Source organism: Coregonus lavaretus, assembly GCF_964263955.1.
Source record: "Coregonus lavaretus genome assembly, chromosome: 14".
NCBI classification, from domain to species: Eukaryota; Metazoa; Chordata; class Actinopteri; order Salmoniformes; family Salmonidae; genus Coregonus; species Coregonus lavaretus.
In genome coordinates, this window is record NC_140001.1 from 14540440 (window position 1) to 14553618 (window position 13179).

The 13179-nt window shown below is 40.5% G+C and overlaps 1 protein-coding gene across 1 annotated transcript in view; it reads left to right on the forward strand.

Moving 5' to 3' along the window:
• Nucleotides 1–2654: 2654 nt before the first annotated feature.
• The window catches only part of LOC311140892 (small G protein signaling modulator 1-like), a gene marked incomplete at both ends in the record, with an annotated part of 107511 nt that continues 96986 nt past the window's right edge, over nt 2655–13179 (forward strand). Inside the window, 3 exons of the mRNA XM_084176164.1 lie at nt 2655–2672; nt 3964–4237; nt 9251–9288. Coding sequence (XP_084032290.1) covers nt 2655–2672; nt 3964–4237; nt 9251–9288 — 330 coding nt within the window. The remainder of the gene's footprint in view (nt 2673–3963; nt 4238–9250; nt 9289–13179) is intronic.

Sequence of the window (13179 nt, forward strand, 5' to 3'; positions counted from 1 at the left end):
TAATGTTTTGTTTTAGGTTCCCTGAAGTCCAATATCATTTTTAGGTTACAACAAGTGTCTTGATGTATCTTGATTCATTTGAGAATGAATTTGAGTATTAGAGAAGGCTGTGGATCTAAATGGTGACTCATGATGGAGGGAAGGAGGAACTAGCTGGCTACTCAAACTCAATGTATGCAAATGTTATAATCTACAACATCTTTGAAGAGGTCCTGATGTTATGCAATGTCCCCTGTCAAAAGATTGGTAAAAGACGGCTAAAGAAGGTTGTGTGTGTTTGTAAATGCATGTGTGTACATGCATGTGTGTGTGTGTGTGTATGTGTGTGTGTGTGTATGTGTGTGAGAAATAAACCTTGACCATTTTGACCTCTTTAAGTAGACAAAGTCTCAAAAGGTCTTTGCTTCCTGAGTCTAGGGTAATGCTTTTGGAGAGGAGACAACAGCATAGACTAGAATCTCTGTGGTTTAACTGGACTAGTTAGGGAACCTAATTAAATGACCTTATAATTGAATCCACCGCTTTTAGCACTGGCCAATTTCAAAAGACCTGAAGAGTCCTAACCAAATGTACATATTGTTGTTATCTTGCAGGTCATTGAGTGGAGAGTGCACCAAACGAGGTTAGTTTGGAAAATGGATATGACAATGAGATAGGATGAGCGGCATTCAAAGCCATCATGAATTTGACATCTAAAGCCAAACGGTAGTTGTTGCTGTCTGACCTGTCATGCGGAGTTGTACTGTAGGCTACTGATGCTATACTATTGTTTTATACCATTCATAAAACAAATTATTTCATTTGAACATTTTGTAAATAATCTTTTAGAGCTGAAAATACAATAATAATTCCAAGGCAACACAAATATTTACAGCAGGCCTACTGTATGTGTCAAACGCTGTCTTGTGTTTTGATAATCATTCATATCTCATGATGAGGACCTTTTCAACGGCTCCTGTAGCTCAAACATTATTCTTTTTCAAACGTCAACTCACTGCCATCGCTGTGACAGGAGAATGAGGATAGGGTAAAGAGCCAGTCAAGGGGAAACATCATGGCTGCTCAGGCAAAGACTGGGGGGCCCTGAGGGTCAAAACACCATAGTCACAGATCCCACACTATATGGCACTGGCCATCTTCCACATACAGGCCTGTCAATCTGCGTTGGCACATGGTCAAAAGAACATCGGACTGACAGGGCCTCCCTGCACATGCCCTGGTGCCCATTAGAGACTGTCGACTCTGATCACACATGGACGTGTGCATGAGGGCGGCCTTACCCTCATATCTCAAGGGAGCTGTCACTGACATCGCCGCTCCCACAGTCCGAGTGATATGGATACGCACCATTGTTGTTTCTTTCTTATTATTTTTTGCATTTGTGGTTGCTGGCCTTGTTCTTGTTGGTCTTGGTACTCTTATACATGTATTGCTTCTTCTTCTTCTTCTTCTTCTTCTTCTTCTTCTTCTTCTTCTTCTTCTTCTTCTTCTTCTTCTTCTTCTTCTTCTTCTTCTTCTTCTTTTCTGTCCCCATCCTCATTGGTGTCCACATTGTTTTTCTCAGATGCATCAGAAGCCCTGATTTTTTAAACAGTCTTCTGTGAACTCATCCCTTCTGATTCAGAGGAATGCCCTGTGTCTTGTTATCAATCTGAGCAGAGATTTCCAGCCATCTATTGGTGCTGTAGTCAGCCTGGATTTACAGGGGATTACAGACAGGTGATGGCATCATTTGGCTGCATTCCTATGAGTTTTAAGGGCATTAGGTACCAAACAGAAGAAAATGGACTGAAACATTCCAAACGCTTTAAAACATTTTCTCTTGTGTGCCTGAATGAATACAACCCTGTTGTGCTTTGTGTAATGTGCTGGTGTGAGCGCTGTGATGGCGTGATAATCAATGGGCCTCCAATCCATGAGTAAGCAGATGGGAGCTGGTACAATGTGTAGTCAGGCAGAAGTCCTGGCATGGTATTAAGGTTACTACATGATCTAAAGCAACAGTAATGAGTGAGTCATCCCAGGAAGGGAATCCCAGTTTTAAAGGCACACTACAGATGTTATGCTGTTGGTGGAAAAAGAGCAATCAAACAATAAGTTATTGTGATTACAACATGATAATAACTCTCATTATTATCGCATTCACCAGAATTCAGTGGAAGAAGAGCACTGTCCAAATCCTTTTGAGGCTGTGAAGAGGTATAATAATAATAATAATAATAATAATAATAATAACAATAATAATAATATTAGGGTAAGAAGAGGTATTCAATTTCATCGCCAGCATAGCCACTGACAGGAGCCCTTCAATGTCTATTAGATTTGTGAAATTTGAGTATCTAAGAGCATGGCTATTTCACATCCTTAGTTTCCTAGTTATCTAATGAAGCAAATAGTGTCAGGCTCACCAGAGAAGAGGGTTACAAAATCTCAGACAATATCGCTTTCCCCTGGCTTTATTTCAAAGTTCATTTCAAACTCAAGTGACCACACTTTGACCCTCTTCAAACGAGTATGTGAACATGTCTACATGTCATGATGTAAAGCATGTGTCTGCTCTTTGGTATTTTGACAGGCATCAGACTGTGGAAAGTCCAAGCTTTAGTGGGGGGATCAAACATCCTCAGAGGACAGGAAGGCAATGATAGAGAATGATGGTCCAGGCCCACAGAGTAGGAGGCCTGTGTCTGGCCTTGCTAAGCAATGTCCACTTCTTCCTCTGTCATCCTATATTACCTGCCTGCCCTTTCACCGCCTGATCTAGCTGACAGGTTGGCCCCCCTGGGCTCCACACCTGCAGCCAGGGGCCAGAGGGAACCCATGCTGCTTACACTCCAATGGGCTGCACCACCAAGGGTTTAGTCAAGTCCACACACATCAAATCTACTGTACTACCTGTCCTCATCCTTAGACAAGCCCAAACATAGAGTTTCACTTACCATGCTGTCAGTAAATTATATAAACTGAGTACACTAAACATTAGGAACACCGTAGTAAAATTGAGTTTTTTACAACCTCAATTCATCAGGGCATGGAGTCTACAAGGTATCGAAAGTGTTCCACAGGGATGCTAGCCCATGTTGACTCCCAATGCTTCCCACAGTTGTGTCAAGTTGGCTGGATGTCCTTTGGGTTGTGGACCATTCTTGATACACACAGGAAACTGTTGAGCATGAAAAACCCAGCAGCGTTGCAGTTCTTGACCCAAACCGGTGCGCCTGGCACCTACTACCATACACCGTTCAAAGGCACTTAAATATTTTGTCTTGCCCATTCACCCTCTGAATGGCACACATACACAATCCATATCTCAATTGTCTCAAGGCTTAAAAATCCTTCTTTAACATGTCTACTCCCCTTCATCTACACTGATTGAAGTTGATTTAACAAGTGACATCAATAAGGGATTATAGCTTTCACCTGGATTCACCTGGTCAGCCTATGTCATGGAAAGAGCAGGGGTTCTTAATGTTTTATATACTCTGTGTAATTATGGGCCCACCAATCAGAAGAAACTGCTGTAAAATAGTAGTGCCATCTAAAATTATGCAGTAGGAAATCATTGTAACATTCATTACTTTAGAATGACTCTAGCATAAACTACATACATTCAGGTTCTATTTTGGTCTAGAGAAAATCTCACTTTGACTCCTGAATAAATAATTTCACATGACACTGTCACCATCTACTGGACAATGTCAACCCTGCAAGTTATTTCTCAAAAATGTCCATAACAAGTTTCAGGATTTCACCAATCAAAAGGTTCCAAAAAACAAAAAATTGAAAAAACATATTACCCTTAGTGCACAGACAATGCTGTAGCCTACAAAAGGAACTGATCTTAAGGAAATGCAGAAATAATCATGTTTTTAGTACTCTCAGATAGCATTTCAGTGCTTTTCCGTCCTGTATGTTTTTGCAGAACTCTTCCTTTTGAGACCATTGTTCCGTTGATACACTGAGGCTCAGCAGCTCCAGAAAATCTTTGAGGTGATTGGCTTGCCCAGCGAAGAGGACTGGCCCAGGGAGAGCCCCATCTCCTACTCCCATAGCTGGTGCCCCAGAGACCCCTACACCCAGCTCTTATCCAACCTGGGCCAGGAGGAGAACAACCTGCTCCTTCAATGTCTAGGGTTCAGCCCAACCAATCGCATCTCAGCTTCCAGAGCCCTCTCCCACCCTTTCCTGGTGTGCGCCTGGCAGGATGTGGAGAGAAGGGAGGAGAGCTGGGACAGAGGTTCATTTCCCTTGGAATCCTCTCACCTAGCCTATAGAACACTGAGGGTTCTCGTGCCGTAAGATCCAATGTACCTATATCGAAATGTAGAATTTTTGGAATGGAAATGGCCTCCTGTAGGTCAGTTGGTAGAGCATGGCGCTTGCAACGCCAGGGTTGTGGGTTCAATTTCCCACGGGGAGCCAGTATGAAAAATGTATGCACTCACTAAAAACTGTAAGTCGCTCTGGATAAGAGTGTCTGCTAAATTACTAAAATGTAAATGTATGTGAATAAATGGAGTTCAGAGGAGGCTGGTGGGAGGAACTATAGGAGGACGGGCTCATTGTAAAGAAGGAATGGAATATATGGAGCGATATAAAACACGTCAAACATATGGAAACCATATGTTTGACTCCATTCCATTGATCCCATTCCAGCCATTACAATGAGCCCGTCCTTCTATAGCTCCTCCTACCAGCCTCCTCTGGTGGTGTTGTATGTTCTGCACCCAGTGAAAACTTTATGGTATCAAAACATACAGTTGATGTCGGAAGTTTACATACACCTAGGTTGGAGTCATTAAAACTCATTTTTCAACCACTCCACAAATTTGTTGTTAACAAACTATAGTTTTGGCAAGTTGGTTAGGACATCTACTTTGTGCATTACACAAGTAATTTTTCCAACAATTGTTTACAGACAGATTATTTCACTTATAATTCACTGTATCACAATTCCAGCAGGTCAGAAGTTTACATACACTTAGTTGACTGTGCCTTTAAACTGCTTAGAAAATTCCAGAAAATGATGTCATGGCTTTAAAAGCTTCTGATAGACTAATGGACATCATTTGAGTCAATTGGAGGTGTACCTGTGGATGTATTTCAAGGCCGACCTTTGAACTCAGTGCCTCTTTGCTTGACATCATGGGAAAATCAAAAGAAATCAGCCAAGACCTCAGAAAAAAAATTGTAGACCTCCACAAGTCTGGTTCGTCCTTGGGAGCAATTTCCAAATGCCTGAAGGTACCACTTTCATCTGTACAAGGAATAGTACGCAAGTATAAACACCAATGGACCACGCAGCCGTCATACCGCTCAGGAAGGAGACGCGTTCTGTCTCCTAGAGATGAACATACTTTGGTGTGAAAAGTGTAAATCAATCCCAGAACAACAGCAAAGGACTTTGTGAAGATGCTGGAGGAAACAGGTACAATAGTATCTATATCCACAGTAAAACAAGTCCTATATCGACATAACCTGAAAGGCCGCTCAGCAAGGAAGAAGCCACTGCTCCAAAACCGCCATAAAAAAGCCAGACTACGGTTTGCGACTGCACATGGGGACAAAGATCGTACTTTTTGGAGAAATGTCCTCTGGTCTGATGAAACAAAAATAGAACTGTTTGGCCATAATGACCATCGTTATGTTTGGAGGAAAATGGGGTTTTGTTTGGAGGAAAAAGGAGGTAATGGAGTGGCCATGGGTCTTCCTAATGGACAATGACCCCAAGCATACTTCCAAAGTTGAAGGACAACAAAGTCAAGGTATTGGAGTGGCCATCACAAAGCCCTGACCTCAATCCTATAGAAAATGTGTCGGCAGAACTGAAAAAGCGGGTGCGAGCAAGGAGGCCTACGAACCTGACTCAGTTACACCAGCTGTCAGGAGAAATGGCCCAAAATTCACCCAACTTATTGTGGGAAGCTTGTGGAAGGCTACCCGAAACGTTTGACCCAAGTTAAACAATTTAAAGGCAATGCTACCATATACTAATTGAGTGTATGTAAACTTCTGACCCACTGGGAATGTGATGAAATAAATAAAAGCTGAAATAAATAATTTTCTCTACTATTATTCTGACATTTCACATTCTTAAAATAAAGTGGTGATCCTAACTGACCTAAGACAGGGAATATTTACTGGGATTAAATGTCAGGAATTGTGAAAAAATTGAGTTTAAATGTATTTGGCTAAGGTGTATGTAAACTTCCGACTTAACTGTAGACTGTGTTTGCAGTAAACGCTAATCCAAATAGTTAGGCTATTTATAGCTCTGGATTCAACCAAACATTCAGTGGGTATACTAATGCTGCTCATGCTCCATTCCCCTTTGCTATATTATATCAAGAAGGGACTCTTTGTTTTTTCTGCCAGACATTGAAATTAAGACAACACATGGAATAAACACCACCACTTATGGGGCTTACTTTTCCCATCAAGGTACTCTTGAAGAAAAACAAAGGGATGAACTTCCTGATTAAAAAGCCTTCATTTTCTTGCCATTTCCTTCGAAAAAGTTACAAAACATGACAAACCAATGTCAACACGTTTCTGGCATTTACCAGCCTTCAACGGGGCATAAAAGTATTGTTTCTTCTTCATTTCAATGTGTTTGATTTAAGATGTTGGAAAAGGTACTGACTAGCCATGTACTCTAGGTCAGTGGTTTCCAAACTGAGGGATCGGCAGGGGAGGTGCGGGATCCTTGTCATGTCAGTCATTGCGTACCTTAGAGAGCTATTTACATCTTGTCAGAAATCAACTAGCCCATGTCAGCTAATGTTTTTTAGCTAGTTTTTTTAGCCCATAGATTTTGTTGTAATGTTTGAGTCACTCAAATATCACATGAATACATATTAGACATGGCAAAATGTATAGAATTGCAAGAAAATTAGCTTTAAAATGGCAACATTTTCTATGCAACCAATGATAAAATGTGTAGAATTTCAGGAAATAAGCTTTAAACTTGCAACAACAACAAAAATCAGACAACAAGAGGGGTGTGAACAGTTTGTGTCATGAACAGTGCTTGTGCCCATAGAAATAGACGTGGTGTGTGCAGGGGGAGGGGGGATGTTCCCCAAAGCTGAAAGGGTTGCCTGAGTGAAAAAGTTTGGGAACATCTGCCTTGGTCTACCAAAATAACAGTTCAACATTTCACCACAAGATGGAGGAATAATAAAAGGAGAGGCTACTGAGTGTCTAAAACAAACACGTGGAAACCGCACAGTATAATCCTTATTATTCACTGAGTATACAAAACACTAAGAATACCTGCTCTTTCCATGATATAGACTGACCAGGTGAATCCAAGTGAAAGCTATGATCCCTTATTGATGTCAGTTGTTAAATCCACTTAAATCAGTTTAGATGGAAGGAAGGAGACAGGTTAAAGAAGGATTTTTAAGCCTTGAGAAAATTGAGACATGGATTGTGTATGTGTGCCATCCAGAGGGTGAATGGGCAAGACAAAATATTTAAGTGCCTTTGAAGAGGGTATGGTAGTAGATGCCAGATGTACCGATTTGTGTCAAGAACTTGTTTTTCATGCTTAACAGTTTCCTGTGTGTATCAAGAATGGTCCACAACCCAAAGGACATCCAGCCAACTTGACACAATTGTGGGAAGCATTGGGAGTCAACATTGGCTAGCATCCCTGTGGAACACTTTCGATACCTTGTAGACTCCATGCCCTGATGAATTGAGGTTGTAAAAAACTCAATTTTACTACGGTGTTCCTAATGTTTAGTGTACTCAGTGTATATCATTTACTGACACCATGGTAAGTGAAACTCTATGTTTGGGCTTGTCTAAGGATGAGGACAGGTAGTACAGTAGATTTGATGTGTGTGGACTTGACTAAACCCTTGGTGGTGCAGCCCATTGGAGTGTAAGCAGCATGGGTTCCCTCTGGCCCCTGGTTACAGGTGGGGTTGTGTGTGTAAATGTTCATTTAGATATGGATATCCCCAGCGCTCAAGATTCTATTCACACCACTATATTTGTCCACAGCTTTTGGAACTCATCCTGACCACCACAGTTTTATTCAAGTCTAGAATAGACAACATGGTTCTGATTATTTTTATTGCAGTGTATAGTGCCCCGGGAACACTGTGGATTAATTCCCAGTGAGTCCAGATCAATATCTTTAAACAGGAATATTGATTTCTCATTATATGATGATGCCATTTACCCCCAGAGATAGAGGCTGTAAGACCAGGACACCAGATCTACTGGATCTGCTCAATTAGCTCTGCTAATATGTTTCAGGGGGTTGCTTAGCAACACATCTTATTGGTGAGGGAAGGCTTTTGTGTATTTTGTAACCAAATGTACTGCAGGCCAGGGCTCAGGATGTCTACATCTCTGCAGGATATGGTGAGGATGGATAAATGAGACATTTGAAAATGGTGGCCTAGAATTCTGTGTCCAAACAACTAGACACACATATAGGCCAAATGTACAAACATGTCCAATGCATATGATTAGGCCTATGCAGACAATACAGTATTTTCTGCTGTCTCTAGCTATTTTGACTTCTTCTCAGCTTTGTTATGGATGATGGTGCATCATCTGTAAAAACTGGCATGCATGTGAAAATGTGCATGAAGAATATGATGAGATCATGATAAAAGTTATAGGAATGCTTCATTATTATGGAAATGATTATAGAAATGAATGGTTCATGATATGCTGTTGACTTTATAAGGCCACGTGAAGAATACATGTCACCTGTTTGGAAAACATCAGGCTATTCAATAATGAATAGGCTACATTTAGCCTAAATGGTACTGTCTTTGACGTGTACTGTCACAGACAATGCAGAAGTAAATGTGAAACATCACGGCAAACATGTTTAAAATAGTCACTTATTCTTCTTGTGTATCATTTTTATTTTGCGTTTCTGGGAAAAGTCTATAGACTAAATTGAATTTAAGAGATTACTGTAGCTTTAAGAGGTGTGTGTAAAGTATCGACCTCTGGCTAGCTCTTTTGCGCCATACAGCCACATTGAGCTGATGGAAGCAGTGTGAAGGAGCTACGCAAAGTGGACCCGATTCCATAGCAACAACAACAACAACAACAACAACAACAACAATAGCAGCAGCAGCAGCAATGGCAGGTGAGAAAACACAGGACCGTATAAAACATAACCAAATATATATCATGTGCTGAAGATGTACATCTAAAAGGAAATGTGTTATAAAAGAAATGACATGACACCCTTTCTGTTATGTTTTACAAGCAGAGACGCGACAGAAGCTGCTGCGCACTGTCAAGAAGGAGGTGGGTTTTTTTTTGTTGCCATTCTGCAACAATTATCGAATAGGAAAAACAAACACTTTGGTTGTGCGTGTTGCTAAAATACACCCTCCCTGAGTAGATACGCTATGCTTGTTTTTTGTTCATTATTTTACTTTTGTGAGCACAGATTACATACTTCAAAAACTATTAAGATAGTAGGCTACTACATCCACTCGTGTATTTGCTGTCAATCTTTGCAAATAAAATGAACATTAGGACAAGGTATAATATCTATTTTGAAGTCGACCATATTCTTAGAAATAATTAAGTCTTTAATTAGGGGTTAGGGTATATAGTTTAACTATAAATCATCTATGAATAGAGTCCTGTCATGGAACTCCAGCTAGCCTATAGAATGCAGTCATGCAAAAAAAAAACGCCCTCTAATGTCTTACTAGCATCTAATTATGATACTGACTAAATAAGCTATAGGTATGTTCAATCAATTGAAGAAGTGTTGCATAGAAATGTTTATAATCTTAAAGGTATAGTGCAGTTGTAGCTTATTTTCGACTTCCCAAAACCTTTTTTTAAACACAGAGCTCTTTCCCCATGCCTTTGAATGCACTGCTAACTGATACAATCCGTGTTAACTAGTATTGTTACATTCTACAAAAATGTCTAGCCAGAACGACTCGAGAAATGTAAAAATGGTTCAGAGGAAGATAAGCTAAAACTGCAAAATAAATGATTATCACTTTAATAATAACGGCTCATACATGTGATAACAAGTGCTACAGCATTATATGTGTCAGCTTTAAGTAAAGAGTTATCAACCCATTTGGATTAAAGAGTTCACTCTGACCTCATGATGCACAGTTGTGAAATCTTGTGAAGAACTTGCACTCAACTCTGAAGTGGAGGCTGAGGTTTCCCCTGTTGTATTTCTATTGTTATCATCAGCATCTTCTTCATCAAACAATTTCAATCTTTCCAGGATGTCTTTGGGTAAGATTGTTAAACGTCTCATACTTGGTGTAGTAGACCAATAATGGATCAGAGAAAGAAAGTTATTTTCACGGGTTCTTTGAGAAGTGATTGGTCGGTTTTGTCAGAGGACTCAGACTTTATCTTTATTGGTCTCATAGAAGCACAGGACCTTGTGTCAAGCAAACAAAGACATCAAATTGTCCAAGTCTGGGTATGAATGAAAGAGCGATTTAATCTCCCATAATTTACTCCTTCATAAAGGCCTGTCACCAGCCTTATCAGCAGAGCACAGACCAACCCTGTGATTAAACCTGCCTGTGTTAAGAGGGCCTACTGAGATTCACTTTCCCCAGGATCCCCCCAAGGTTTAGCTCCCTAGTGCTCAGCGCTTACAATGTAGCTGATTTTTTTATAAACTGCAGTGGAGCGGAGAGAGACCACAAGACCAGAGCAGTCTGTGTTTCTCCAATTATACAATATGATTGTTACACTCTCCAGCACACCTCTGAGGCACACAGAACAGCCTGAGCCAGTGATATGATTGCCCAGTAGCAACTATTGGAGTGAAAATGGAAGTAAACTGATCTAGATTAAAAAATAAAAAAGCACAGATGCCTCTGAAAAGCTATCTTTACGCCAGGGTGATATCCTCTGAAGAGAGCCTTTATGGTAGAAGGTAGAGCACCCTGCACAAGAGGTTGCTGAAAGGAAATGGAACTTGAATCACTAAAAGTGAGTTGATAAAAGCTTATTCTTTTGCCATTTCAATGCAAATAGTAGGCATAAAAGACAAAGGCAGTCTCCATCTGTTGAGCTTTTAGCTGAATGAACATTCAGCTGCTAGGCTACATGCATTGTAAGAAACTATGCCAAACGAAGGATACCACCAACAAATGTACATTTTAGTAATTTAGCAGACGCTCTCATCAAGAGCAATTTACAGGAGCAATTAGGGTTAAGTGCTTTACTCAAGGGCACATCAACAGATTTTTCACCTAGTCGTCTCAGGGATTCGAACCACCGACCTTTCAGTTACTGGCCCAACCGCTAGGCTACCTGCCGCATCACAAATGTGATGCAATAGGGAATGTTCACCTGGACATATAGGCCAGTACTCACTCTGTTTGTATTCAGTCATTATTTCTCTCATGTCTTAGCTTGGGTACTGTTTGTCTGGTGGCTTGGCAGTGAATGCTGAAAAGCTCTCCCTCTCCAACTGGCTATGTGCCACTTTGTACAACGTCTACCTGGGTCTACACAAAAAAAAGGTGCTATATAGAACCTAAAAGGGTTCTTCGGCTGTCCCCATAGGAGAACCCTTTGCAGAAGGTTCCAGGTTCCAGGTAAAACCATGTTTCGTTCCAGGTAGAACCCTTTTCGGTTCCATGTAGAACCCTTCCACAGAGGGTTCTACATGGAACCCAAAAGGGTTATACCTGGAACCCAAAAGGGTTTCCTATGGGGACAGGCAAATAACCCTTTTTTCTAAGAGTGTAGGCCAGAACATTATGCTTCAGTGAAGGAAGCATGCTTAAGAATAGCCTATACTGGGCGTATCTCGGCGCTCTCTCTATCGCTCTCTCTTCCCCTCTGTCTCTCTCTTCCCCTCTCCTACACACATACACACATCACACACACCTGTGTTTACATAAGGAGAAAGGACAACGGCTCACCTTTCATTTGCTTTTCTCTATCAGTTACCTTTTTTAGCCTGGCTGCTTACTTAGGGACAGATCGAAATTGACTGGGGGGAGGAGCTGGACCATCAAGGTAGACTATGTCAATCTCGACAAACAGAAAATACATCCCTTCCTACCTTGTAGGCTTACCCAGTATCGAAGGCTTGGCTTGACAATCTCCGAATGTAATTAAACTTTTTGGTGTTTTGTAACAGATGTCTCTTTCCATTCATCAATTGGCCACTGCACAATTTGGATTGATTGATTGATTTTATTTGTCAGTTAAAAAAATATATATATACACAAATATGTTTTTAAGTGACCAGGACTTATTTCCATTGTGGTTCCTATTTTTTACACAAATACAATTACAATTAGAGATGAAAAAATGCTCAACCTCCAGATGAGTATGAGGGGAGAGTTTAAGTACAATTCTTACAAGCTTGTTTGGCTGGTAGCTTATTCTTTAGATATTTGGGGCTGCTGGTGAATCATGATGTGCAGGCATAATCAAAGTGACACTGGACTAGCGCACTTGCCAGAGTCTTTAGGTGTCTATAGCTAGGTTTCCATCCAATTGGCTACAGATTTTCATGTGAATATTCTAAAATCTTCATAAAAACAATATGCCATTTCAGAGTTTCCTTTAGGAAACGCTGGACAACATGACAAGACTTTAATTTATCGGACATTTGAGAAATTCTACGGATATCCGTATTCAGATCCAACCTGGCGCAGCCATTACCATCAATGAATGAGGGATGTTGGCCAAATGAGCCACATTTATGTGTCCTTAAAAACAGCCTATAACTAATTACAAAACGTATGCAAAACTTAATAGCCAATTATTATTATTTTTGGCTACTTTCCTAAAACAAGAATTGTCCACCTCACGGTTCAGCTGTCAGAGATTTGAGCACTAAATGTATCAGGGCACTGCATGCATAGACCTATAGGCTAAGGTGTCCTCTGCATGATATTAATATATATACAGTACCAGTCAAAAGTTTGGACACACCTACTCATTCAAGGGTTTTTCTTTATTATTACTATTTTCTATGTTGAAGAATAATAGTGAAGATATCAAAACTATGAAATAACACATATGGAATCATGTAGTCACCTGGAATGCATTTAAATTAACAGGTGTGCCTTCTTAAAAGTTAATTTGTGGAATTGCTTTCCTTCTTAATGCGTTTGAGCCAATCAGTTGTGTTGTGACAAGGTAGGGGTGGTATACAGAAGATAGCCCTATTTGGTAAAA